The sequence below is a fragment of the Ranitomeya imitator genome, chromosome 1 (assembly GCF_032444005.1).
Source record: "Ranitomeya imitator isolate aRanImi1 chromosome 1, aRanImi1.pri, whole genome shotgun sequence".
Classification (NCBI taxonomy): Eukaryota; Metazoa; Chordata; class Amphibia; order Anura; family Dendrobatidae; genus Ranitomeya; species Ranitomeya imitator.
This window is the reverse complement of record NC_091282.1, coordinates 261,860,143-261,887,564: the sequence shown is the minus strand read 5'-3', so window position 1 is coordinate 261,887,564 and position 27,422 is coordinate 261,860,143. Positions and strand designations below refer to the sequence as shown.

General features: G+C 42.6%; 1 protein-coding gene across 1 annotated transcript in view; it reads right to left on the bottom strand.

Annotated features, from left to right (window-relative positions):
- The window catches only part of TMEM132B (transmembrane protein 132B), a 1,045,283-nt gene that overhangs the window by 169,278 nt on the left and 848,583 nt on the right, over window positions 1-27,422 (bottom strand). Inside the window, exon 5 of the mRNA XM_069756039.1 lies at window positions 25,556-25,699. Within this exon, the coding sequence (XP_069612140.1) occupies window positions 25,556-25,699 (144 nt within the window). The remainder of the gene's footprint in view (window positions 1-25,555; window positions 25,700-27,422) is intronic.

Here is a 27,422-nt window from a genome sequence, read left to right as displayed (position 1 = left end):
CCGTCTGTCTGTCTGTCTGTCTTTCTGTCTGTCCTGGAAATCCCGCGTCTCTGATTGGTCGAGGTCGCCAATCAGGACGTCATAAAGGACGTAGAAATCCCACGTTTCTGATTCAGCGACGGGCACAGTATCGACGTAGATGTCATAATGGTTGCCATGGCGACGATGATGTCATAAAGGTTGCCTCGACCAATCAGCGACGGGCACAATCTGCCGCGAATTCTGGAATCATCATTGTCCATATACTACGGGGACATGCATATTCTAGAATACCCGATGCGTTCGAATGGGGCCACAGCATGGCGACGATGATGTCATAAAGGTTGCCTCGACTAATCAGCGACGGGCACAGTCTGCCGCGAATTCGCCTTGACCAATCAGCGACGGGCACAGTATCGACGTAGATGTCATAATGGTTGCCATGGCGATGATGATGTCATAAAGGTTGCCTCGACATCTGCGCAGACATCCCGCATCTGATTGGTCGAGGCCGCGAATTCGCCTTGACCAATCAGCAACGGGTACAGTATCGACGTAGATGTCATAATGGTTGCCATGGCGACGTTGACGTCATAAAGGTTGCCTCAACCAATCAGCGACAGGCACAGTCTGCCGCGAATTCTGGAATCATCATTGTGCATATACTACGGGGACATGCATGTTCTAGAATACGCGATGCGTTATAATCGGGCCACAATCGAAGCTGCCAGGCCTCGACCAATCAGCGACGGGCACAGCATGGCGACGATGATGTCATAAAGGTTGCCTCGACCAATCAGCGACGGGCACAGTCTGCCGTGAATTCGCCTTGACCAATCAGCGATGGGCACAGTATCGACGTAGATGTCATAATAGTTGCCATGGCGACGATGAAGGCATAAAGGTTGCCTCGACCAATCAGCGACGGGCACAGTCTGCTGCGAATTCTGGAATCATCATTGTCCATATACTACGGGGACATGCATATTCTAGAATACCCGATGCGTTAGAATCGGGCCACAATCTAGTATGTAATAAGTAGTCATGAGCGAATATATTCAGCACTATTTGTTACTCGGCGAGTAATTAGCTATTATTATTATTATCCATATATATGAGGCATCGTGATTACTCACTAATCCCGCCCCCTGCACAGTAGCTCCGCCTCCCATCACATCATCACACACAATCCCACCCCCAACACATCATCACACACAATCTCGCCCCCCAACCCATCACCACACACAATCCTGCTCCGCAACCCATCACCACACAAAATTCCGCCCCCCACCACATCACCACACACAATCCCACCCCCCAACACATCACCACACACAATTCCGCCCCTCAACACATCACTACACACAATCTCACCCCCAACCCACCACCACACACAATCGCGCCCCCAAGCCATCACCACACATAATCCCGCCCCCCCACCACATTACCGCACACAATCCCACCCCCCACCACATACAATCCCGCCCCAGCACATCACCACACACAATTCTGCCCCCAACGCATCACCACACACAATCCCGCCCCAACCCATCACCACACACAATCCCGCCCCCCAACCCATCACCACACACAATCCCTCCCTCCAACCCATCACCAAACACAATCACGCCCCCCACCCCATCACCACACACAATCCCGCCCCCCAACACATCACCACACACAATCCCACCCCCCAATACATCACCACACACAATCCCACCCCCCAACACATCACCACACACAATCCCGCCCCTCAACACATCACTACACACAATCTCACCCCCAACCCACCACCACACACAATCGCGCCCCCCAAGCCATCACCACACATAATCCCGCCCCCCCACCACATTACCACATACAATCCCACCCCCCACCACATACAATCCCGCCCCAACCCATCACCACACACAATCCCTCCCTCCAACCCATCACCAAACACAATCACGCCCCCCACCCCATCACCACACACAATCCCGCCCCCCAACACATCACCACACACAATCCCACCCCCTAACACATCACCACACACAATCCCGCCCCTCAACACATCACTACACACAATCTCACCCCCAACCCACCACCACACACAATCGCGCCCCCCAAGCCATCACCACACATAATCCCGCCCCCTCACCACATTACCACACACAATCCCACCCCCCACCACATACAATCCCGCCCCAGCACATCACCACACACAATTCTGCCCCCAACGCATCACCACACACAATCCCGCCCCAACCCATCACCACACACAATCCCGCCCCCCAACCCATCACCACACACAATCCCTCCCTCCAACCCATCACCAAACACAATCACGCCCCCCCACCCCATCACCACACACAATCCCGCCCCCCAACACATCACCACACACAATCCCACCCCCCAACACATCACCACACACAATCTCGCCCCCCAACACATCATCACACACAATCTCGCTCCCAACCCATCACCACACAAAATCACGCCCCGGCCCCATCACCACACACAATCCCGCCCCCCAACACATCACCACACACAATCTCGCCCCCCAACACATCACCACACACAATCTCGCTCCCAACCCATCACCACACAAAATCACACCCCCGCCCCATCACCACCCACAATCCCACCCTTCCACCCCTTCACCACCCACAATACCGCCCCCCACCCCATCACCACCCACAATCCCACCCTTCTACCACATCACCACCCACAATCCGACCCCCCACCCCATCACCACCCACAATAACGCCCCCCCACCCCATCACCACCCACAATCCCACCCCCCCACCCCATCACCACCCATAATCCCGCCCCCCACCCCATCACCACCCATAATCCCACCCCGCCACCCCTTCACCACCCATAATCCCACCCCCACCCCTTCACCACCCATAATCCTGCCCCCTCACCCCATCACCACCCATAATCTCGCCCCCCACCCCATCACCACCCATAATCCCACCCCCTACCCCATCACCACCAATAATCCCGCCCCCCACCCCATCACCACCCATAAGAACCAACCCCCCACCCCTTCACCACCCATAATCCCACCCCCCACCCCTTCACCACCCATAATCCCACCCCCCACCCCTTCACCACCCATAATCCCGCCCCCCACCCCATCACCACCCATAAGAACCAACCCCCCACCCCTTCACCACCCATAATCCCACCCCCCACCCCTTCACCACCCATAATCCTGCCCCCTCACCCCATCACCACCCATAATCTCACCCCCCACCCCATCACCACCCATAATCCTGCCCCCCACCCCATCACCACCCATAATACCGCCCCCCCACCCCATCACCCACCATATAATTACCACACGAGGCTGCATCCCCACACATTACCACACGATTCTCTGTCCCCACACATTACCACACGAGGCTCTGTCCCCACACATTACCATACGAGACTCTGCCCCCACACATTACCACATGAGGCTCCACCCCCACACATTACCACACGAGGCTCCGTCCCCACACATTACCACATGAGGCTCCGCCCTCCACATTACCACAAGCAGCACTTCCTATGTAATTCAACCACTTCAGCCAAGTTAAACGTACATTTAATTGCATCCACATTCTCTCAAACAAAATGAGCCAAGAAAAGTCGCCAGGTCCATCTCACAGGCCGCAGGAAAATCCAGACAACGATGCAGTAGCTGATCGACAACAACAATATCGACAAAATCGTAGGATTGGTTATCAACAATGAACACCTGAGCAGATTGATAAGGACAGAGAGAGATATCACAAGGTTTATATTAGATAGCAATGAGCGTGCCAAGCGTTAGCTGGCTGGAAACAGCTAGTTTATTTATATAGCACCATTGATCCCATGGTGCTGTTCATGAGAAGGGGTTACACACAAGTTACAGATATCACTTACAGTAAGCAAACTAACAATGACAGACTGATACAGAGGGATGAGGACCCTGCCCTTGCGGGCTTACATTCTACAGGATGGTGGGGAAGGAGACAATAGGTTGAGGGTTGCAGGATCTCTGGTGTTGGTGAGGCGGTAGCTTCGGTAGTGATGAGGAGGTCAGTGCAGGCTGTAGGATTTCCTGAAGAGAGCTATTTGCCTCAGTATATTTGAGTGACCCGCCCAGCATGTTTGGCAAATGCAATGCAAGCATTTTTCAGGTGCGTACAATCCAATTTTTTACACTTAGCATCCGATTTACATCCAAATGTAGTGCAATTGCTGTCCATGGGATGTGATTTTAACATGAGGTTTTACATAGAGCAATTCTCTATGTCATTTACACATGGTTTTCAAAGAAAATATTCTTCAAAACACACATAAGGTATTTTTCCAACCATAAGACCCACTTTTTTGTCCCAGCTGCCTGGAATCCAGTGTTGGGGAAACCACATGGTGTCGATGATTAAAGTGCAGTGAATATTCATTAGCTGCTTCCCTGCCCACCTGTCAGCTGAGCAGTGAGCAGGGAGCAGCACATGAATACTTCTTCACTGAAACACACATGGTTTCCCCAACACCGGATTCCTGCAGCAGAGGGGGAGATCTGTGTGTCTGGTGGAGGAGGCAGCAGCAGGGGCCAGAGGTGACAAGATCCCGGCATACCTGCCTGGCTGTGCTGGATGCTGAGTGCTGGGCATAAAGACCTGTGTGATGCCATGAAGTGGGTGGGCTGGAGTGTCACATGGCAGCACAGAGCATTCCCTCTTCTGATGTCATCACAGGTCCTTCAGACTCCAAACTAGAATCTGCAGGCTTCCTCTTATGACCTGTGATGTGGAGAGGCAACAAGAGGGAGAGCTCTGTGTGTGCAGTCAAGGGATGTGTTAGGACTGGTGGAACACACCAAGTTTAAGATGTAATTGTATTAGGTGCGTTCGCAGTCCGAGGTCCACCGTGCAGGTGAAAACCCTGCTGCTAATAAATACGGACGATATGGCGGTACAATGTGAATACACACATGGGGTAACACTTCACCCTGTGTGAAGGAAGTGAACCCTGTTGCGTCACAGGGCCGCGGTACCGCACCAAGAGCACAAGCAAGGAGTCTCAGAACTCAATCCCAAGACTCAGGATTTGAGTTCAAAAAGACCTCATGCGCTCGACACCGCTACTGGGGTGTCAAAGAGACAGAAATGCTATTATTTAAGAAGCACGAGAGTGCGTGCGGTGTCGCACTGGCGGATGCCACTAACCACCCAGGCTTGGGTCAGGAAAGCGCAGAGAAAGTGCACAGCGCCGCACTGGCGGTCACAGCAATTAGACACTGTAATGTGTGTAACGTGCTGATGGCTAAGTCGGGTGCTAGATAGCAATCATCCACCTTCCGCGAGCATTAATACAATAGGGACTGGATTTTAAAGAACGACTTTCACTCACAACACACACGTTTACAAAAGTCAATACTAGCGCATATCCGTGCGGCCATGCGAGCCTTAAATAGTTGCAGCACGTTTAGGACCTTCAGAGAAGGACCAATAGAGTTGCCGCAGTTGTAGCACCTACAAGGACCTTCCAAGAAGGACCAATGACCTAGCTGCAGTATCTGATCATGTGACCCTCAATCTCCACTGAGAGATCTTTCTCTGGGCATGCTCAGAACGTGAAAAGCAGGACTTAGTCCCAGAAGCGTCTGCTCGCCGCTGCCCAGCACTGACTTCAATGGCAGAAGCAGGAAATGCAGCAGTAACTCTTAGCACAGAGTCAGACTGAGCGAGACGCTGGGATCGACGTCTCCGCTGAGCAGGTTCCACTGCAGCCGGAGAAGAATGGGAGACTGCAGCGGAAATGGCCTGAGATTCCCCCTGTGCAGATGCAGAAACTCGACCCCCAACAGGATGTTCCAGCTCTTTACCTCACCACAGTGGCTGGCTGGCTGCCACAATTAAAAGCTTAGTCTTCACAACACACAATAAAGCACTCTGACACTCCTGTGTTGAACTATAACTCCCAGCATGCCATAGGATCTGCAGGACAGGCTGGGAGTTATAGTTCTCCCAATGGGATCTTAAAGCAGCACTCCAGTGTTATTTTTCAGTTCTGGAGTGGTGCTTTAAATATAAGCCCTGTGCCCCCATTCTTATACTCACCCTCCAGCGTCTTAATATAGTACTTTACAAACACCACACTGGTCCCGCAGCTCCATCTTCTGCCAGCAGCTTCCAACATAATAACATACTATTATATATAATAACACCACATATAATAGCATGTTATTAAATTTTACATTTTTTCCCACTAACAAAGTTGATTTTAGTCAACAGATCTTGGAAAAATAATAGCTTCCACAATTGGATGTATTTAAATAAAATGTCCCTGTGCTGAGATATTCTTATAGATGTTCCCCTGCTGTGTACTGTGTAATGGCTGTGTCTGATCATGCAGGAACATGGTCTGATCATACCACATCTCCTGGGCAGCGGAGGGCACAGATGAGTATACAGAAAATACATCACAGGATCGCATCTGATTCTTTCTTTGAGGTAAAACATTGTTTAAAAACAGGCAGGGAAATGTTTTACCTCACAGAAAGAATCAGCTGTGATCCCATACTGTAATGTCTGAGTATTATTTTGTGTCCCCCCTGCCCAGGAGATGTGGTATGTTCAGACCATGTTCCTGTATGGTCAGACACAACCATTACACAGTATATAGGCAGGGGCACAGTGATACGATTATCTTAGCATGGGCATTTTATTTAAACACATCCAATTTTGGAAATTATTACTATTCCAAGAACTATTGATTAAAATCAACTTTGTTAGTGTGAAAACCCCTTTAACAGGCAGTTGACAGCAAGTTAAACAGTAGGAAGAAGCTTAGTGGATGGCACTTTGCAGTAATTTTTCAACAGTAAGACAAAAGAATATAATTTCTTGGCAGATAGCCTATCATTCCCATTATAAAGTGATCTCATAGTACAGTTACCATTTAAATACTGCATATATTTAAATTTGTTGCAAACTATTACTAGGTAGGTGTGATGTTATTTAAAAAAAAAACAATTATCTCCATTCTCAGGTTCTGAAATATCATTGTGTATATGTGGCGCCCCTGAGGGTTCAGTCACCACAAAGGTACTGCACCTCAGCCAGAGGTGTGGTATCCCACTCTCAGGTAAGGAAGGGGGCACTACCCAGAACCCAGACACTTGCATCCAATACCAGACATCTAAGGCACAGAGAGGGACTAGGTAGATGGTGTCGGTGGAGAGAGAAAAACAAGAGGGAGAGAAAAACAACATGGAAACAAGTGGGAGGAGGGAGTTAAAGTGTCAGACAGTTGGAGCTGGGGACTCAAGCAGTAAGGAGATCGTCCCAGTACCAGAAGTCAGAGGGAAAGAAGTTGCAGAGAGTGAGAGAGGAAGAAGGGGTCCTAGGGGCACGGGTAGTGAGAAGTCCACCTGTGGGGCCTGCATCCATGCCGACTACTGTTGGGTGGAGGGACTAGTTCACAGTGGGGGAACCAGCCTCCAAGACTAATGGAAAACTACCAAGCTCATCTAGCAAGCCGGAGGCTGTGGTAACTGCACGTGCCACAGCCACAACCATTCATACTCCCCAAAAAGGTGGCCAGGTAGGATCAAGGGGACCCTGAGTATTTCACCTAGCAAGATCCGAGGCTGCTGGCTTGGGACACTGTGTGTGCAGGCGCGGGGCAGGAGAGGAGGGAGCCAGTGCAGTGAGACAGCCAGGAGAGGACATAAGAAGGGGGTTCTGGCAAAGTGTACCCTGAATTTCCTGGGAGCTGGCTGAACCACGGACCCAGAGGACACAGCACACTCGGCTGGGTGCCATAAAGAACTGTGACCCTCTGTGTCCTCTGTAACAAACAATCCCCTTTCCCTTTAATAACTTTATTTCCATCATTAATTCACCCTTTTGATTGCGCGCCCAGGGCCACGGACCAGGTCACCGATGCCGTGACACATCCCCTTTAAGAACCGTCCAACCCAGTTCCGAGCACCCCACGGGCCCAGGCGGGTGCTGCATATATGGAGAACAACAGGTACCTAAAATGTCTACATGTTATGTGCTGAATAGCTGCCTGTGTGAAAAAAGCAACCCTAGGAGATTATGCTCATTTACAACCCTGGGGAAAACCTTACTCCAAGTCTATAAAAGTATAATGCAAGAAAACACTTGCTGGTGACTAAATAAAAATTTCTGCATAAGTATGGTCTCAGGACGAAAAAGAGAAATTACCCTATCCTATTAAGTTTCAGCCAAAATGCAGAAAAGCACAATCTTCTGGGAATGTCTTCAGCAGATTATTAGAAGGTGACAAAGACCCCACAAAGAATGGTTTGAAGAAATCAAGGTTGATATCATGCTAATAAGCAATGTTCTGGAAGTTCATGCATGACATTATGTTAGGCTATTAGTGATATACCCAGACGAATGTAAGCATGAGGGCCGGAACCTCTGCCTCTCCATTCCAGGCTGTCACTGTTAGTTTGCTCATTGTAATTTACAATATATATATATTTTGTATGTAACCTTTTTCACACATACAGGACTATGGAATCAATGGTGCTCTAAAAATAAATAATAATAATAATATACTTCAAACTCTCAATTCCAGAATACTCAGTGGATGAGAGTTATCAAGAAGTAGGGCAGTTTCTCATACTAAACAAGAAGTGTGTTGTTTTTGCGTTTTCTAATTAAAGAAATGAAGTAGTTGTCTAGTTGAAAAAATTATTGTAATGTGAATAAATTATTAAGCTAGGCAACTATTTTTCGTGTCTAACTACAAGTTTAGTCTTGGGTTACACCAGGTCCTTTCTCACTTTACTGTATTGGCAGGTGTCCAGAGTTGTGTATGTTGCATATTTAATTAGCTAAGCCAGCCTCCTTATCTGTCACAGAAACTGGGGCCATCTTACCTGCTGAAATGTGTAGTCAGCCTCCACCTTCACAAATAACCTCCTTTCTCACATATCTGTCCTACATACGGCACAAATTTGCAGAGATCCTACGGGGACCCAAGAATGGAGCTGAAGATTGAAGCACGCCACTAATGACGTGTACTACTAATCTACATATCTTACTAGCCATGTTATCACCTGTGAATACCAGCAGTATCTGCATTTTGAAATAGGATGTCTCGAATGTGAAAACATGGCCTCAATTACACGGTATACTCGTTTGGCACAACTTTCAGTTAAATGTATTAGGGTTTGTTTTTATGGAATACTAATACTATATCATATTATACTATCAAATATTTCATCTGAAAATTAAAAAGGTCTTTCAAGACCATTAACAGTGTAGGCTACAGCTACACTGGCATTTTGTGGAGGTGTCACATGCAATCAGTCAGGTTACTTTCTTATTTTAGACTGCGATCAGCTCCACACTTGTCTGCTCTTTGCCTTTTGTGTTTTATAGTACAAAGCACAGGTTACTGTCTAAATCTGTACACCCATGTAATAGAAAGGGAGGCAATCCTTCTTCGTTTCAGTTAGCAAGCTTAGGTATACAAGGCCCTACAGTCAATTACTTTGACACAGTCTATCAATTTGATACAGGAAGAGCACTCCTCCAGCAAAGCTCTAAACATACACTTTATTTCCTCAATTAATTCTTGATTTTGATGCTGTCTTGGACCTACTGTGATTTAACCAGCTTCAACAAATACCTAAAGAAAAAAAGGAAAGTAACTTAGGTGTGGGTATGACCTCTCGGAAGCCCACAAATGGCCTCTAATTCCTATTATGAAGGTCAGAATGAGGATATGTTGACTATAGATCTGAACAAATCAGTATACAAGACCATGGTCCAGTGGCCATGTCTGTGTTCCATGGCTATTGCAAAACAATGGGGAGACAAAGAGCGCAATAGGGTCTTATCCACGTTACACAGAGGAGAATATACACCAAATTTGCTCACCTGATTAGGATGAGATTAGAGCATATAGATAGCGGCTGCTGCAGATCCACAGGTCTTCACCGACCAGAGAAAATAATGTCTTCAAAGGGAGATTTGTAGTTAAAATTCTGCGCTGCTGCTAAGATGAATTTCAGGAGAGTATAGTTGATTCACAGTGGTTTTATTCAACGTGTTTCAGGGGTCTCATGTCCCCTTCATCAAGAAATACCACCTGAAATTCATCTTAGCGGCAGCGCAGAATTTTAACTACAGGTGGTATTTCCTGATGAAGCGGGCATGAGACCCCTGAAACGCATTGAATAAAACCACTGTGAATCAACTATACTCTCCTGAAATTCATCTTAGCGGCAGCGCAGAATTTTAATTACAAATCTCCCTTGGAAGACATTGTATTCCATGGCTGTCAGATGGGAACCCTCCAAACCACCTGCAGGTAACCCCTGCGCCTCTTCTGATAGCAAGCCCAGTGTGATGTCATCAATCAAGATGACATTGTGCCAGGCCTACTAATCAGAAGAGGCACCAGTGATACCTGCAGATAAGAGGCGGTTCACAAGGCTCCAGCTGAATGACGACAGGATAGTGACATGGCCATTGGACCAGGGTCCTGCGAATCGATTTGCTCATATGTAATTGGCCATCTTTATAAAATACATCATAATGTCAGAAGCACTATAGTATGCTCACTTGGTTATTTTTATTGTGACATTTATCTAAATAAAAAAGGAATGTCCATGCTCCAGATACTCTTAAACCATAAAGGGAAATTTTTAGCCTTTCAATCTCATCATCGGTAAGGTTCCAGAAACTAAATCTTCAGATACCTTACATTTATGACTTGTAGAGGATAGTAGAGTATTTTTTGATAAACTCTTCAAGCACTTGCTTATGTCACACTGATTCCAAGATATAAAAAGGTCTCTTATTTTTCAAGTTAAACCAGATGGAAGAATATCACCATATTTCAGGACAATTTTTTGTATCCTTCTATACAATTCCTTGTGTTCGTTGAAAGGGTGACCCTATAACATCCCTGGTATTACTTTAAGAAGTTGCAGAATATTTTTATAGCTATAGAAGCGTGACATGACCTTAAGCTTACCCATGTGGGCTTACTCATAATGCTTTGCATCTACTACATTTCATTGTATTGTGCAGCCAATCAGGAGGGATTACCATAATATAGACATGATATAGAGCTTGCCATTTTAGGGTGATTTCGAAAAGTGAGAGCACGTCAGAGCTTACAGCTCAGCATTAGAGATAGGAAGAGGAAGCCCTAAAACATTGGGCAAATACTCCAAATGATAATGTGTTGTATAACTACAGCAGTGAAGAAGATGAGTGTGGTGGTCTACTGTATGAATAATAAAGAACTTCAATTTATACTGGGAGAGAAATAGGGAAGGTTCTAGCAGCAGTGCCATCTCTGACACTATGCCCCCACCGGATGTCGTCCCCAGCAAACCGGTGGTGGATGCAGCATTAACTATGGAGGAGAGGCGTTGGTTCTGGAAGTATCAATTTTATTTTATTTTCACACATCCCTCAGCCAATTAAACAGAGTTATTCAGTAATGGACAGCTCTTTTAACATTATCATTTGAGATCACAGGGTTAAAATTTTACTTGCAAATTAAAGCTGCATAAAACAAAAAAACAAAGAACTGTCCTTGCTGCCCAAAGCAACCAATCACAGTACAGCATTCATATTTCTAGAGTATTTTAACCCCTTAATGACCGCCAATACGTCTTTTAACTGACCTGAGATATAAGAGAATAGCCTCCCCATACAGATGACAATCCAGCATCTGTTGGTTGTATACTATAGCTGACAACTTGCTGTATCAGCCACGATCAGTATTTGCGCCTTCTAAATCTGTTTAACCCCTTAGATGCTGCTGTCAATAGTGACTACATCATTATAAATGGTTAACAGAGTGTGGGGGCTTCTTCTTTATCCCAATTGGTGCCCTTATATCATGATTTTGTTGTCCTGATGTTTGCGATGGCAATTCATGATCAAATAGCGGCCTTAGAGTCTGCCGGCTATAGTAATCTGTTTAGAAGTTAGCAACATTTAGGTGGTAAAAATACACATTTTCATTTCTGTCATGCCATTTTGCATTAATTCCTGTAAAGCACCTGAAGAGTTAATAAACTACCTGACAGCAGTTTTCAATATGTTTAGGGGTGCTGTTTTTAAAATGGTATCACGTTTGGGGGTTTCCCAATATATGGGACCCCTAAAGTCACTTTAAACATGGATAAGTCCCTAAAAAAATAAATGTGGTAAATTTCTTTGAAAAAATGAAAAATTGCTGCTACATTTTTAAACCTCCTAAAATGCTAACAAAATAAAATAACATTTTACAAATGGTGCTGATGTAAAGCAGACATGTGGGAAATGTTATTTATTAATGGTTTGCTGTTGTATGACTATCTGGATTAAAGGGATAATCATTCAAATTTAGAAAATTGCTAATTTTTTAACATTTTTCTCAAATTTTTTATATTTTTTATAAATAAACACAAAAAATGTTGAACTAAATTTACCATTATCATAAAGTATAATGTGTCACAAAAAACAATCTCAAAATCACTGGGATTTGTTGAAGCGTTGCAGAGTTATTACCACAAAGTGACACTGGTCAGATTTCAAAAATTTGGCTCGGTCACTAAGGGGTTAAGATGTGAAAGATTGCTTTGATTGGTTGCTGTGTGAAATAAGGCCAGTCAACCTTTAGAAATTTCCTAAATCTCTGAGCATTTGAGAAATGTCGGCTGATCTGGAAGTACATCTAGAATTATTATAAAATGTTTTTATGACAGTTTTTCTGCCTGTACACAAATGTTCAACTTTCTATACATGTAAAACAAATGAACAAAGATTGAAAATCATGGAATGTGATTTCTACACTTTTTACATGTGGCCACATTTCTTTTGTACATTACAAAGCTGATACTGATTTTCAGAACATGTACTCAATAGGAGTAAAGAGGTGTCCAAATGACAGTCCGCTAGATGAATCCGCAGGGTAAGACATTGTCCTGCTGCATAAAACAGCACAACACGGGAGTAAGGAACATGAGGGAACTGTACTAGCAGAATCATGGAAGTTAATTCACAGTGACAGGTGCACTTTAAAAGCCATAGCACGGAAAAGACTGAACTAATAACATTACAAGGCTGTTCACTAACCCATGCAATTGGGCTTATTTCTTCAGATTTTACAAAAGAAATGTTGTGGTGTTAAAGCAGGTCATGGAAAAATCAGGTGTAATGTGCACACGACAGACACTTCAAAAATTCACATCTGAACATGACAGCTCTTTAGAAAGGAAAGAGAGTGATCCGAATGTGCTTCTCTGTGCATATTACACGTATTAAAAGGGTTGTCACAAATTAAAATAACTAATAGTCGGTGTGGGAAAATAATTAACAAAAATTCTATATTGGCCTGTAAATCGCCCCCATCACCACCCCCCTGCTCAGCTCTCCAGCGGTCCCTACAAGCCTCTCATACAAAGTATCTTCATGTTGAGCATGCAGCAGTATGCTGCGATTTCTGACGTTTGGAGAATACTGACTTCTTATCTAAAAATATCTTATTTTTCTCTTATCTCGAACAATTGGTAAATTTACAGGGAAGTGACGCCTCTGGAGCTGAATCACTCATGTTACAGTATTACCTGCAATTCTGTAAACTATGAATATCTGAATATGAAAGAGCTGAATGGACATTCTAAACTCCAACAACCGTAATCTGCAACATTTTGCATTTTTAAATGCTAACAAGTCGGTGATTCTAGAGTAAAGCCTAGCGTTGTGTCTTAGATCTAGGATAATGGGCATCCATAATTGTCTGTAGTTATCTTCAGGGATATTGCTCCCAGCAGTAAAAAAAAAAATAGTAGAATCCTATCAGGAATAGTAATAGTTACCCCTATTTTTTTTTTCTTACTTTTGCAGTTGAAAAATGCAAGTTATACCGAGTGAGAGCAGATTTCCATCATTGCAGATTATACTCATTCTCAACAATAATACCCATCAATGTGCTGCATTTGTTAAAATGTGACAGTTGGAGCAATCAGAGGGAAAGTACAGTGTAATAGAAACATGTCACCCCTTCTGTATTTATCACCCACTCCTGGTTTTGGCTTACAAATACTGATGTAAAATACTGACCAAATATTGAATGCATGAATGTAGCCTTTGAGTGTTTTATAGAGAAATAGGGGTGTACAATCTCTCTGTATTGTGAGGCAGTGACCCCTGTTACAGCTAGGGGGCGCTGTTTGTGCTCTCCAGAATACGCACGGAGGCATAGCGAGGACATGAGGGCATACTACGGTTGTACGGTATATTCAACAATCATACCCAAAACACCACCATCTTGAACCTAAAGCTGTAAAAGGAACATTATAAAAGAATTACTCATGCATATAGTAATAATCTAGATCTATATTCTGTGGATCCAGAATGCAGCTCTACTTGACTATTATACGTCCCTACTGTGTATCCTCATTCTAAATAATAATAGAGCTTTTTTTGCATACAGAATCCTGGGATATAACTATTTATTTATTTTACTCACTGATAATTGCGTAATTCCACAACACTTTACAGACATTATCATCACTGTTCCCGATGGGGCTCACAATCTAAATTTCCTATCAGTATGTATTTGGAGTGTGGGATGGAACCAGAGAACCTGGAGGAAAATCACACAAATACGGGGAGAACATACAAACTCCTTGCAGATGTAAATTTTTTAAAGTCAGCATTCTAGTGCTGCAAAGCAACTGTGCTAACCACTGAGCCACCGTGCTGCCAACAAAAAAAGGCTGTATTATCACTGAACTATTGTCCCCTAGAAGCACTGCTTCTAGTAGCCATAATGGCATCTCATGGTGATTTCATATAATGGTGCACAAAGCACATGCTGACCAAATTATGATCTCACAGAGAGCGTGGGTGGCGTAGCATAAAGTCTGTGCACCTGACTTGTTCCTAAGGCACAGAAAACAAAATATAAAAAATATGAAAACTCGAGACCAAAAAAAAATACCGTATAGAGTTCCCTAATAGCATTCATTAGAAATGCATCCCCTCTGAATGCATTTCTAGTCATGATAAGTCTATAAACTAATGAGATTAGAAGAAGGAAAGGTTATCTTTGGCAAAGTGTAAACAAATTTCAGCGCACCAGGGCACTTGTCACTTCCGACGCTTGGATTTTATAATAAGTATTTTTTTTATCTGAGAACAATCTGCCACCTGCGTCTTTTGAGAGATGAAATCTACAATCTGAGGAAGAAGTGTTTTGAGATATTCTTTATGCGAAGCAGATTGACAAACAGGAGTGGATGGAAACAGAACGCCGAAATGAAGCAAAAGCCAATTTGCGCACAAGCTCTCAAGGTTTCTGGGCAGAAATATTTTAATGCGCGCTGAAAATCTCCTTTAATTGCCCTCGATTGTTGATATATTCTTTTGAGTTTGAAGAGGATTATCCGGGACGGCGTGTGGGAGGACAGAGTATTAGTCTAACAATATATAAAAGCAGATCACTCAAACAGGTTCACTGTAGCGGAACTTTAAAAAGCCACCAAGAATTCATAAGGACGTACAATATAAAAGCCTGCAGCTATCTTACAGAATGGTTGGATCCCATCCACAAGAAAATCTCTTATCAAATTAAAGCTATTATGTCCTTTCATGAAAAATAAACCAATGCAACATGTTATGCACGTGTATATTCACTTTCGGGATTATACTACAATTTTTAATTGTGCGGTCAGTTGCTGAAGTTTTTTTAATGGGCAAGTTCACCTACAAATAAAATCTTGTAGTGATTCTGGTGTCAATAGATGTTTAAAAGGACCTAGGCAGCACTGCAAGAGGAGTTCTATGGTGAGTTTACTTTAAAGTTTATCCTGTGCGTTTTTTTGTAAATGGTGAACAAGCCACTTGATCATATTTTTCACTTATAGCACCCCATTCCCCTTCGACTTCTGTTTCATCAAGTTCTCTATTGATCCCAGGATTTAGATGTACAGCATTTTTTCAAAACTTATTCTGTGTATAAAATTATTCTAAAGGACGGGAAAGTTCGCAAAGTGGAGAAACTGGATCCCCTAGAAGTAGCTGATATCTTCCGATGGTGGATATGCAGAATACAAAATAGGACCGGGAAACTTGTCAGTAGCAATGGATGCCTCACATAAAATTGGGAGGCATAGGTATAACACTGGTAATGTACAGTGACATGTAAAAGTTTGGACACCCTGTTCAAAGTTACGGTTATTGTGAACAGTTGAGCAAGATGTAGATGAAATGATCTTGAAACGGCCTAAAGTTAAAGATGACACATTTCCCTTGTAATTTAGCCAAAAACACACGCACACAAATATATACCGTATTTTTCGGACTATAAGACGCACCGGACTATAAGGCGCACCCAGGTTTTAGAGGTGGAAAATAGGGAAAAAAAATATTTGAAGCAAAAAAGTGGTAAAATATTTAATAACATAAATAACATACTATTATATGTGGTGTTATTATATATAATAGTATGTTATTATGTTGGAAGCTGCGGGACCAGTGTGGAGTCTGTACAGTACTATATGAAGATGCTGGAGGGTGAGTATAAAAATGGGGGCACAGGGCTTATATTTAAAGCACCACTCCAGCACTGCAAAATAACACTGGAGTGCTGCTTTAAAATCCCATGGGAGAACTATAACTCCCAGCATGTCCTGCAGATCCTATGACATGCTGGGAGTTATAGTTCACCAAAGGAGTGGCAGAGTGCTTTACTGTGTTTTGTAAAGACTAACCTCTTAAATGTGGCAGCCAGCCACACTGTGGTGAGGTACAAGCATCCCATGACTGCACACAGAGCCTTCCCTCATTTCCTTTCCACAACACAGGTTATGAGGAAGCTGCAGATTCTAGTGGAGAGCCTGAAGGACCTGTGATGATGTCAAGAAGAGTGAGGGCTCTGAGCTGCCATGTGATGCTCCAGCTGCCTAAGACTCTGGAAATGAAAATGGTGGAGGCCCTCAAAGCAGGAGAAGGCTATAAGAAGATAGCAGAGCGTTTTCAAGTTGCCTTTTCTTCAGCTCAAAATGTAATTCAGAAATGGCAGTTAACAGTAATAGTGGAGATCAAGATAAGGCCTGGAAGACCAAGCAAAATTTCATTGAGAACTGCTCATAGGATTGCTAGAGAAGCAAATCAGAACCCTGGCTTGACTGAAAAAGACGTTGAGAAAGATTTAGAAGATTCAGAAGTTGTGGTACATTGTTCTACTGTTTTGAGACACTTGTACAAATATGGCCTTCATGGAAGAGTCATCAGAAGAAAACCTCTCCTGCGCCCTCAGAATAAAATTCAACATCAGAAGTATGCAAAAGAACGTGATGCATGATGATAAAAAAAAGTCTGTTTCATTTTGGAAACAAGCACTGTGGTATGTGTGGTGAAAAAAGAGCTCAGAATTTCAGGAAAAGAACACCTCATCAAACATTAAACATGGGGGTGGATCAATCATGCTTTGGGGTTGTATTGCAGCCAATGGCACTGGAACATTTCACAGGTAGAGGAAAGAATGGATTCAATTAAATTTCCACAAATCCTTGATGCAAATATAACACTATCAATAATTATCCATAATAGACTACCTCAAAAGGAGTAAGCTGAAGGTTTTACAATGGCCCTCACCTTTCCCTGATCTGAACATCATTGAAAATCTTTAGAAATACCTCAAAGTAGCAGTGCATGCAAAAAGACCCAGGAATCTCACAGAACTGGAAGGTTTCCAAAGAAAAATGGATGAAAATCCTTCAAACAAGAATTGAAAGACTCTTGGCTACAAAAAACATTTACAAACTGTGATACTTTCAAAAAGGTGGTGCTACTAGGTACTAACCATGCAGGAAGCCTAAACATTTGCATCAATCCACTTTCCTTTTATTTAATTTTTAAAACGTAAAAGATTTGATTGTATACTTTTTTGCTTAAAATACAAAGGAAATGTGTAATTTTTAACTTTAGACTTTTTAGAGATAATTTCATCTTCAACTTGCTTAACTGTTCACAATTACAGTAATTTTGACTGGGGGTGCCCAAACTTTTACATGTCACTGTGGATAGCTGTCAAGGGGATACCGCGACGGAGAAAGGCCAGAAGATCACAATATCTGGTTACACAAACTCCTACACTTATTAGAACTGATTCACCATCCCATTAAACAGTGCAGGCTTCCTTACTTTCATTGCAAGGCTTAATCAGTTCACTTGATCTCCTGAAGCTCTCCATTCTGAATTGTCTCAGCTGTTCTGTGTTGGCCACTCCCCTCTGATATATATGCTCGACACTGGCACTTGGGAGTTGCCAGTGATAGTTCTAATTCCTGGTTTGGTGGTGGAGGAGAAAGTTCAGTGTTTGGAATTGGCGGTTGGGAAGTTTTTATGGAAATTGTTGCATGGAGTTGCGTGTTTTTCCTTATCCTCTCACATTTGGTTTTCCCTTCTCATACCTCTTCTGTTTCCCATTCTGTTTTGTGTTTGTATTTGTATGATTGTAGTTTTCTTTTTATTCCTGTCTGCTAATCATGTCTATCTGGTTAGCATTTTCCAATACACTTCAGCCCCTCACCTCTCTGGGTGAGGGAGCGATCGGATAAGGGTTAAGTTAGGAGCATAGATAGGTATAAGAACCTGATGTCTTCACCTTCAGGAGTAATCCAGGGGACAGGGAGAGACTAGGGTGCCTCTAGTTCAAAGGATCGGGTAGGTGTCCACAGTCCCTTGTCACTACGAGACAATAGCAAGTATATTAACCCCTTTACGAACTATGATGTATAGGTACATCATAGGTCGCCTCCTCTTATTTTATGTGGTGATGAGCCCGCAACGTTTCTGGCCCCTAGCAACTAGCAACCGAGGGTGGAATCTCTGACAGTGACATTTAACATAATCGCATTGGAAGCGCGTCACTATCTCTGCCCATCGGTGCTCGTGTCACATGACTGCGGGTCATTAATGGGTTGGTATAAAAACCCAGGGTCTGCAGGAGACCCCTGTGGTTGTCATTGCCGGGGCGGTGCTCATAGCAGATGAGCATTTTAGCTTAAGCCCTGCTCTGTGTAGCATAGGCGATCAGATGATCTCAGATTCTAGTCTTCTATGGAGACTACTGAAGCCAGTAAAAATAAAAAAAGTTTTAAAAAATTTTAAAAATATAAAAGTTAAAATCACCCCCGTTTTGTCTCATTCCAAACAAACAAAAAAAAAACATATATTTGATATTACCACATTCAGAATCGCCCGATCTATCAATATTTAAAAAGAAATAATCCGATCGGTAAACGGCGTAACGAGAAAAAAAATCAAAATGCCAGAATTAAGTTTTTGCATTAAAATGAAATAACACGCAATCAAAACATTGTGTCTACTCCAAAATGATATCAATAAAAGCGTTAGATGAGCAAAAAAAAAAATAGGCACACTTTCAGCCCCAGATCATGAAAAATAGAGTTGCTACGGGTCTCAGAAAATGGTGACAATTTTTCTTCTTTTTGCAAATTTAGGTTTTTGTTTTCACCACTTAAATAAAAAAGAACCTATGAATGTTTGATATATACGAACTTGTAATGACCAGGAGAATCATAATGGCAGGTCAGTTTTAGCATTTAACGAACATGGTAAAAAAAAAAAAAAAACAATTGTGGAATTGCACTTTTTTTTTGCAATTTCACTGCACTTTGAATTTGTTTTCTTTTTTCCAGTACACTATATGGTAAAAATGGACTAATTCCAAAGTACAACTCGTCCCACAGAAAACAAGCCCTCTCATGGCAATATTGATAGAAAAATAAAAAAGTTATGGCTTTGGGAAGAAAGGGAGCAAAAAACGAAAACTCAAAAACAGAGAAACCCAAGGTGGCAAATGGGTTAGACTCTAAAAAAAAGATTCCAAAACTTTTTATAGATTGAATGATTCATCCATACACTGTAATGCGGTTCTTTTAAAATTTTTCTGGTATAATGAACTCACAAAAAAACTTCCAAAAATATTTATGCATTCGATGATTCATCCATACAGTTTACCGTGCTTTGTGTAAAACTCCAGTGGGTTAAATTTAAAAAAAAAAAAACACTTGGCCTGGTAAAGTTCACAAATATTTTTGGTTAAAAAATTGACTATTGTCATATACTATAGAAGCTATTTTGTGTGCAATTTTGTTGGTTTGAAATGAAAATCAAAATTGGCCTGCTACAGGTCTACATCTTCTTAATATTTTAATAAAGCCATCCAGTTGTTGCCTTCAAGGGTGTATAGATGACCCTGCTTGTAATTTTTGGAAGGCTGTGCACTGTGCAGAACTTTTATGAGTTTAGGAGAACCACAACTATACTTTGCTCACAATATTTGAATGAGGAACTACAGTTGGTGCCTTCAAGGGTGTATGATTGACCCTGCTTGTAATTTTTGGCAGGATTTGCACTTCATGCATAGCCTATATAAGTCTAGGAGTACCACTACATGACAATTTGTAAAAAATGTGTATGATGCCCTCATTTACATCTAATACAAGATGTATCCGAGACTCTCTTACATCACACTTTTGGCAATTCTTAGTTCCTTCATAAATTGCACTGAAATATAATTTTTTTCCAACAATTTCAATTTTGGTTTACCTAAATTATTGTTTTTAAAAAAATCCTTTTTAAATGTTGCCTTATATAAAAGTTATTATACAGGAAAGAATGTTTCTTAACATTTCATTTCTTGTGAGTTGTGAATGTTTTGTCAATACTTTAGGTGGAGAAAAAGTGTGACACCATTGTTCTCAGCAGCAATGTGGGAGTCAGAGATGCTTCCAGGTTTCTTTCCCATCCTATCCTTCTTCCATTCAGCACTTTTTCCATTCATTTCAACATTTTCACTGCCCCCAAACCTTTTTGTAAGGTCTGCTGGGAAAATGTTCAGATTTCCTATTAACTCCCATTATACAGTGGGGGAAATAAGTATTTGATCCCTTGCTGATTTTGTAAGTTTGCCCAATGACAAAGATATGAACAGACTATAATTTTGAGAGTAAGATTAATTTTAACATTGAGAGATAGAATATCAAAAATAAAATCTAGAAAATCACATTGTACTTGTTACCGTACTCGAAATGAACATTCGAGCATTGGGAATAGCTCAGTTTGAGTAGCAACATTTGAGCATTTTAGTGCTCACTCATCTTTAGTTATTAGGTATCACATGATTGTTTTTGTAAAATAGTAGAAAAAAATACCATGAATCTTGTTTTCAATCACGTAACAAGTTTTATGACAAAATTCAGTCTGGTGTCAGTGGCCCCTTGGCGGAGTTACCATATTTTTCGGACTATAAGATGCACCGGACCATAAGATACACCCCAAATTTAGGGTGACGATTGCAGAAAAAAGAGTTTTTATAAGATGGGGGTTCGTCTTATTGTCCGAATTTACAGTATCTTACCTGAGGACTGGCGGTGGCAGAGCAGGGTCACAGGAGGCATGGTGTCAGCAGAGGTGGGGTGATGCGGTACGGCGTGCACCTGAGCCGGGTCCCTTCCTGCCTAGGTGGGCGACGCCACGGCCTGGTGTACATGGGGGGGTTGCAGCAGTGGTCTGGTGACGGCAGAGATGCGGGGATAATGAGCGGTATGGCATGAGAAGGCTCCCTTCCACAGGTGAGGTAACGCAGCGGCCCAGTATCCATTCCAATGTGATTAGCAGAGCTGAGTTAATTACAAGTTTATCGTGGCGGCGGCCATCTTCCTGAGGCCGCGCATGCACAGATGGAGTGCTCTGCTTCCTGGAACTTCAGGAAAATGGCCACGGCGGCCATTTTCCTGAAGCCAAGATCTAAATCTGCGAACTCGGCTTCAGGAAAATGGCCACCATGATCTCAACCTGCGCATGCGCGGCATCCCACGGCCATTTTCCTGATGGCCGCCACCACCGATAACGTCATATTCACCCAGCTCTGCTGCTTCCCAGGCTGCTGCATCACTTCACCTGTGGAAGGGACCCTGCTCATGCCATACCGCCTCCTCATCCCCGCACCTCTGCCGCTGCTGCACCTCTGCTGCCGCCACACCACTGCCGGTAAGCCTGCATTACGACTATAAGACGCACCCCCCATTTTCCCCCCTTTTTTTGGGGGGGAAAGTGCGTCTTATATTCGGGAAAATACGGTACTTCATATAAGTTTATACGGAGCTCCCACTGATGACAATGTATAAGACTAGGTTCACACATAGCATTATTACGTCACACAGCCAATTACCACATGACGATAGTGCAGTGGATTTCCTATAATTTGTCACAGGTTTGCATGTATTTATTGGAAAATTGTTTTCTACGGGTGAAACATGTTTGTGTTTTACCTGTAAAAATTATGCAGCCAATAAATAACATAATCACATAACAGTTGCAATTCGCAGTAAAGCACATGCAGTTTTTCAGTGCAGTAATTGCCCACCTGATTATTTTGTAAGTACCTGTATTAATAGTAATTACCAGCAGGACCGCCATAAACCCCAGTGGTTACAGTATATATCAATGATTCTGACTTTTGAGCTAGCCACATGAAGGAAAAAAATACATTATTTGTAAGGCTCCATAGAGTACTCTAAAAATGAGAAATAAATTCTTTGGTTTTAGGATTTATGATGGAAAAGATTACAAGCAAATACCTTCTGTTTTCGGAAAGCACTGGTGTACATCTTATACTCGAAACCCTGATTTTAGACTTCCCACCAAGTTAAAAAAAACACAAAATAAAATATGAAAAAGTATTGTAAATCAAATACAATAAAATATGCTCATACTAGCCAACCTTTAATTTGTATAGATGTATAAAGGCATCAGATTGTCATAGAAATATATAAAAGCTTTTATTGAACATCCAGCAAAAATACAAAGCAAATAAAGACGAGCAGAACCTTGATGTGCCTGTTAGACCAACCTGATTTAAAGGCTTTCTTTCCAGGAATAAATCAACAGTAAAGAACAGAATATTACAGCCTTTAGAGAAGAAAAAGATGAGTGGATGCTGAGAAATTGCAAGAAGAATCCAGAATGACACTTAAAGAGAACCCGTCACATGAAAAAACTCTATTAATGTACAGATATGGGGTTTATCTACAGGTTCATAACATTCTGAATCTGCCCACTGCCAGCACTTAGACACTCGCCGTTGGGATGAAATGAACTTTATTCCTCTAGGTAGCATTCCAGTTTAAGTTATAGGGGCGGTGCAAGAGTGGTTCAGTCATCACTGTGTGTATAGAGAGGCGGCTGTAACCACGCCTCCAGCACTGACTGAAAGCAGCTCAGTATTAGGGCCAGCTGTCAGTCAGTGCTGGTATCTGCAGGTTAATAGAGTTATTTCACGTGACAGGTTCCCTTAAAGCATCAGAACAGAGAATATAGATTTGGGATAAAAAGCCATTTTACATTTTTTGAGGAAACACAAATTTAGGTATTATCTGTACTGTCTTGATACTCAGCAGCATTGCAGTGCTAGACAACACCATATGTAATATCTTGGAATAATTCTAACATGCCATTTGAAATAGCCCTCCCATGAACTTTTTTTTTGCCTAAAGCTGTGTGTATCTGTACTGTATGTAGTGTACAGTCACCCACCCCCTGCAGACTGTGAGCCCTCGCGGGCAGGGTCCTCCCTCCTTATGTACTCGTGTGCCTTGTTATCTGCTCATGTTTAATGTAATTGTCTATATTTGCCCCGTATTCACATGTAAAGCGCCATGGAATAAATGGCGCTATAAAAATGTATAATAATAATAATAATTCTCACCTACCTTTATGCAGCGTTGTTCTGCCCCCCTTCTCAGTAATGGAAATATTTGAGAAACTGCTGTAAAACAACTTTTGGAAACTCTCTACCTTTGTTACCTGACTATAAAATTTTAGCTGGAATGAATCCAGTCTTTGAGGAAGTCAGCACTAAGGCTTGGTTCCCATTGCGTTAATGGGAAAGCGCTAATGGACAGCGTTGCACGGCAAAATTAACGCCGTGCAACGCGTCCGTTAGCGCGCCCATTCACGGCAATGGGAACGCGCAGCACTAGCGCGTGCCATGTTCGGCACGCGCTAGCGACGCGACGGTGTTTCCTGGTGCGCCGCGGACACTGCGAGCAGCGTCCGAGGCGCGCCCGCGGTCCGTTCCCCGCTCTCGCAGATCGGGGATCTGGGAGAGCGGGTACGTTACCGCGACCCCGGGACGCGGCCACATTAAAAACATTGCGTTAGCGCAACCCGCTAGCGCTAGCGCTAAACGGGTTGCACTAACGCAATGTGACCCTAGCCTTACAAGGGAGGAGAAGGAGGAGATGCTTCACAAAGGATGAAAACCTGGAATATGTGTATTTCTTATGGGTCCCACAGCATTAGGTCCCCAACACATTTGTAAAAAGAAAGGCAAAGTGGCCAATCCTGTTACATATGTTGCTTTTTTCTGTTCACTTGGCAGATTTATGAATGTGTTTACGTCATATATAAAACCTCATCGGTGTAACCTGAAATTTGTAAGTTCATTAGAAAATCTGCAATGAAGGCCCATCTTATTTTACTGTTTGCCGTTGACAATAACGGCATCTTCTTATGTTAGAGAGCAGCCTTTGAGCCCCCTATGGCCCAAGCCACCTCTGTAACCCTTATATCCACATCACCGCAAAACTTATTTTGCACTGTGTCATCCGCATATTAATTTGTTGATAAAAATTGGGCAAAATGTCAGTTACACATAGTAAAATTCTTTTATGACTATTTTCTGCCTTTTTTCTACTTAAAAAAAAATAAGAAAAGGCCCAGTTCAACATAAAATTGTTTTTCCAAATACCAATGAAGGAAGAAAAAGACATGTTTGCCTTCAACTCGCAATGTTTGTAGTCTTAATAAATCTCTACTGAGTTTTAACCCCATAACGTACAATGATGGCTATATCCGACATTGGACTCCTTCCCTTGTATCGCCGGAGCTCACACCTTTTCTAGCACATGACAGCTGATCTGATCACCTGTCATGTGCCCCTAACAGCTGTGGGTGGAGTCGCGACCCTTTCCGGAGCTGTTAATATGTTAAATGCCACTGTCAAACTCTGACAGCGGCATTTAACATGCACGTGCAGGAAGAGCATCATTAACCCCGCCCATCGGCGCCTGTGTCACATGACTGCGGGTCACCAACGGGTTGGCATGACAACCCGGGGTCTGCAGGAGACGCCTGTGGTTGTCATAGCTGGCTATCTATGAGCACCGCCCAGTGGTCGGCGCTCACAGCAAGTGAGCATTAGAATTAGGCTGTAGCCCTGCTGTATGTAGCACAAGCGATCGAATGATCACAGTTTCTAGTCTCCCATGGAGACTATTGAAGCAAGTAAAAAGTAAAAAAAAATGTTTTTAAAATATAAAACCTTAGTAGATGTATAATAAAGTATGCTTTATATATTATATATGTGGTTTACTAGGTAAACCTACATATCTTCTTCATCATAAACAAAATTCGATAAATGTCAACCCATTTTAAACGTACACTAAGTGAAAGTTTGCAACAAATTTTTTCGATGTGTAAACTAGACCAGAGCAGACTTTTATAACCCCATAAACAGATCTTACCTTTATGACATCTTCATCTGCGGACTTGCACTCAGTGAAGTCAGACACATCTATCACAGAGCCATCCTCCTGAACAGCCACCACCTTCACAGGGATAGACATCGTCCTTCCTGTCAGGATAGCAGTGTTTAAAAGTTCAGTGTCCTGCGTAGTAAGAAAATAAAGATAAAATATCATGAGAATTAAAAACATTGGATCTTCTCACATTTTTATTTGCAATATAAACCGTAGATACTTTACACAAGTAATATAACGGACTATATACTTTACATAGTAGTAGGATTATTTCTTCAGCTGAGGTCATAAAAGAAATTAATATAAACCAGCCAGAAAATAAAATTAAGCTAGTAAAACAAGATATTAGCTATCCACAAGAAAGAGGATAACCTGTTGAACGGTTGGGGTCCGACTGCTGGGACCACACCGATCAGCAAAACTGGTAGCAGGCAGTAGAATGGAGCGCCAGTGTGCATACTCGAATACTACTTTGGGATTCCGAGGTGCTATGGGGGCAAAAGTTCCCAGCCACAGATAAAAAGTCCCAATTATGATAATCAGTGTGGGTCCCAGTGATCAGACAACAATCAGTCAGAAAGTTATTACCCTTACTGTGGATACATGATACTTTGTTTTGATTGGACAACCAATTTAAGACAGATGGGGCCTAAATGATAAAAAATTTTATTAATTTGATGCCACTTCTCTTGCAAGTTGCCAAGACGGTAGATTATGATGTCCTGCACTGCCGGAAGGCAAGCTATAACGGATAGACTCTAGAATACAAAATCTCCAAGACTGATATAAAAGAGATTTAGAATTGGCGCCTATAGGAGAAAAAGTGTATAGAGACATAGCAGGATAGAGCTATAGTGCTCAGTGTTGAAGGTCAACTCTTTAGGAGCATGGTATTAAAAGGTCTCACTCTTCACTAATTTTCAAAATTACAATACATTTAATTTACATTGATACAATTTAATATGAAGATGAATTGATATAGTGGATAATAAATGCTAATAATAAAAAATGAATAAGCAGATTTTTAGCTGCAAGAAAATACAACAGAATTAGAGAAGAGCAATTCAAGATCAGCAGCCTTATCCTGAAATCTGGATGTCAATGGTGCTTGCTAGGCACTCTTCATGACATTGCAAAGCAATGCATATCATGACATCTGTGAGGACTTGTAACTAAGCCTCACATAATGTCACAATGTCACAGGGCCTAGTTAGCAATAGAGTTGCACCAAAATGCTGTGGTTGCTGGGTCCAAAAGTGAAGACCAATGCTATGGAGAACTGCACTAGATACCAGACCGGGGCAGCGTGAAAAGAAATGTTGATCTCTAAACAGTATGTTGGCTATACACTGAGACACATTAAGCAACATTAAAGAAAGAAGTGACACAATCTGGGTCGGCAATGTAGTCCTAGCAAATGGCATAATTTCAGTAATACTGTATGTCTCAGCTTCATAAAGTCCAAAAATGCATGTCTTTTATATAATGGGGGTTAACTCTTTCATTAAGTATTTTTTAAATAAGCATATCAGTTTATGATTTCCACTTAGTGACAGTAATATATGAAACATGGCTATTAATTTGAGGCATAGCCTTTTCTTTTCTTCCAATTTCTTCCATTAGAAGAAATATTCCACTGTCTGCCCTTTTTCCAGGCGGATCACGTCTAGGGTTAACTTTGCCTCATTCTGGGTTCAGGTTTGCTATTTAGCTCCCATGCATCCTGCTGGCAGTGTCAGCTATAGTTCTGCCTTTGGCATATGAACCTGACTCTGGTAGCTATTGGTTTGTCCTGCTGTGATCCCTGACTTGCCCCATGTCTGTTGTCTCCCTCTGTCTGCCCTTTTCCCAG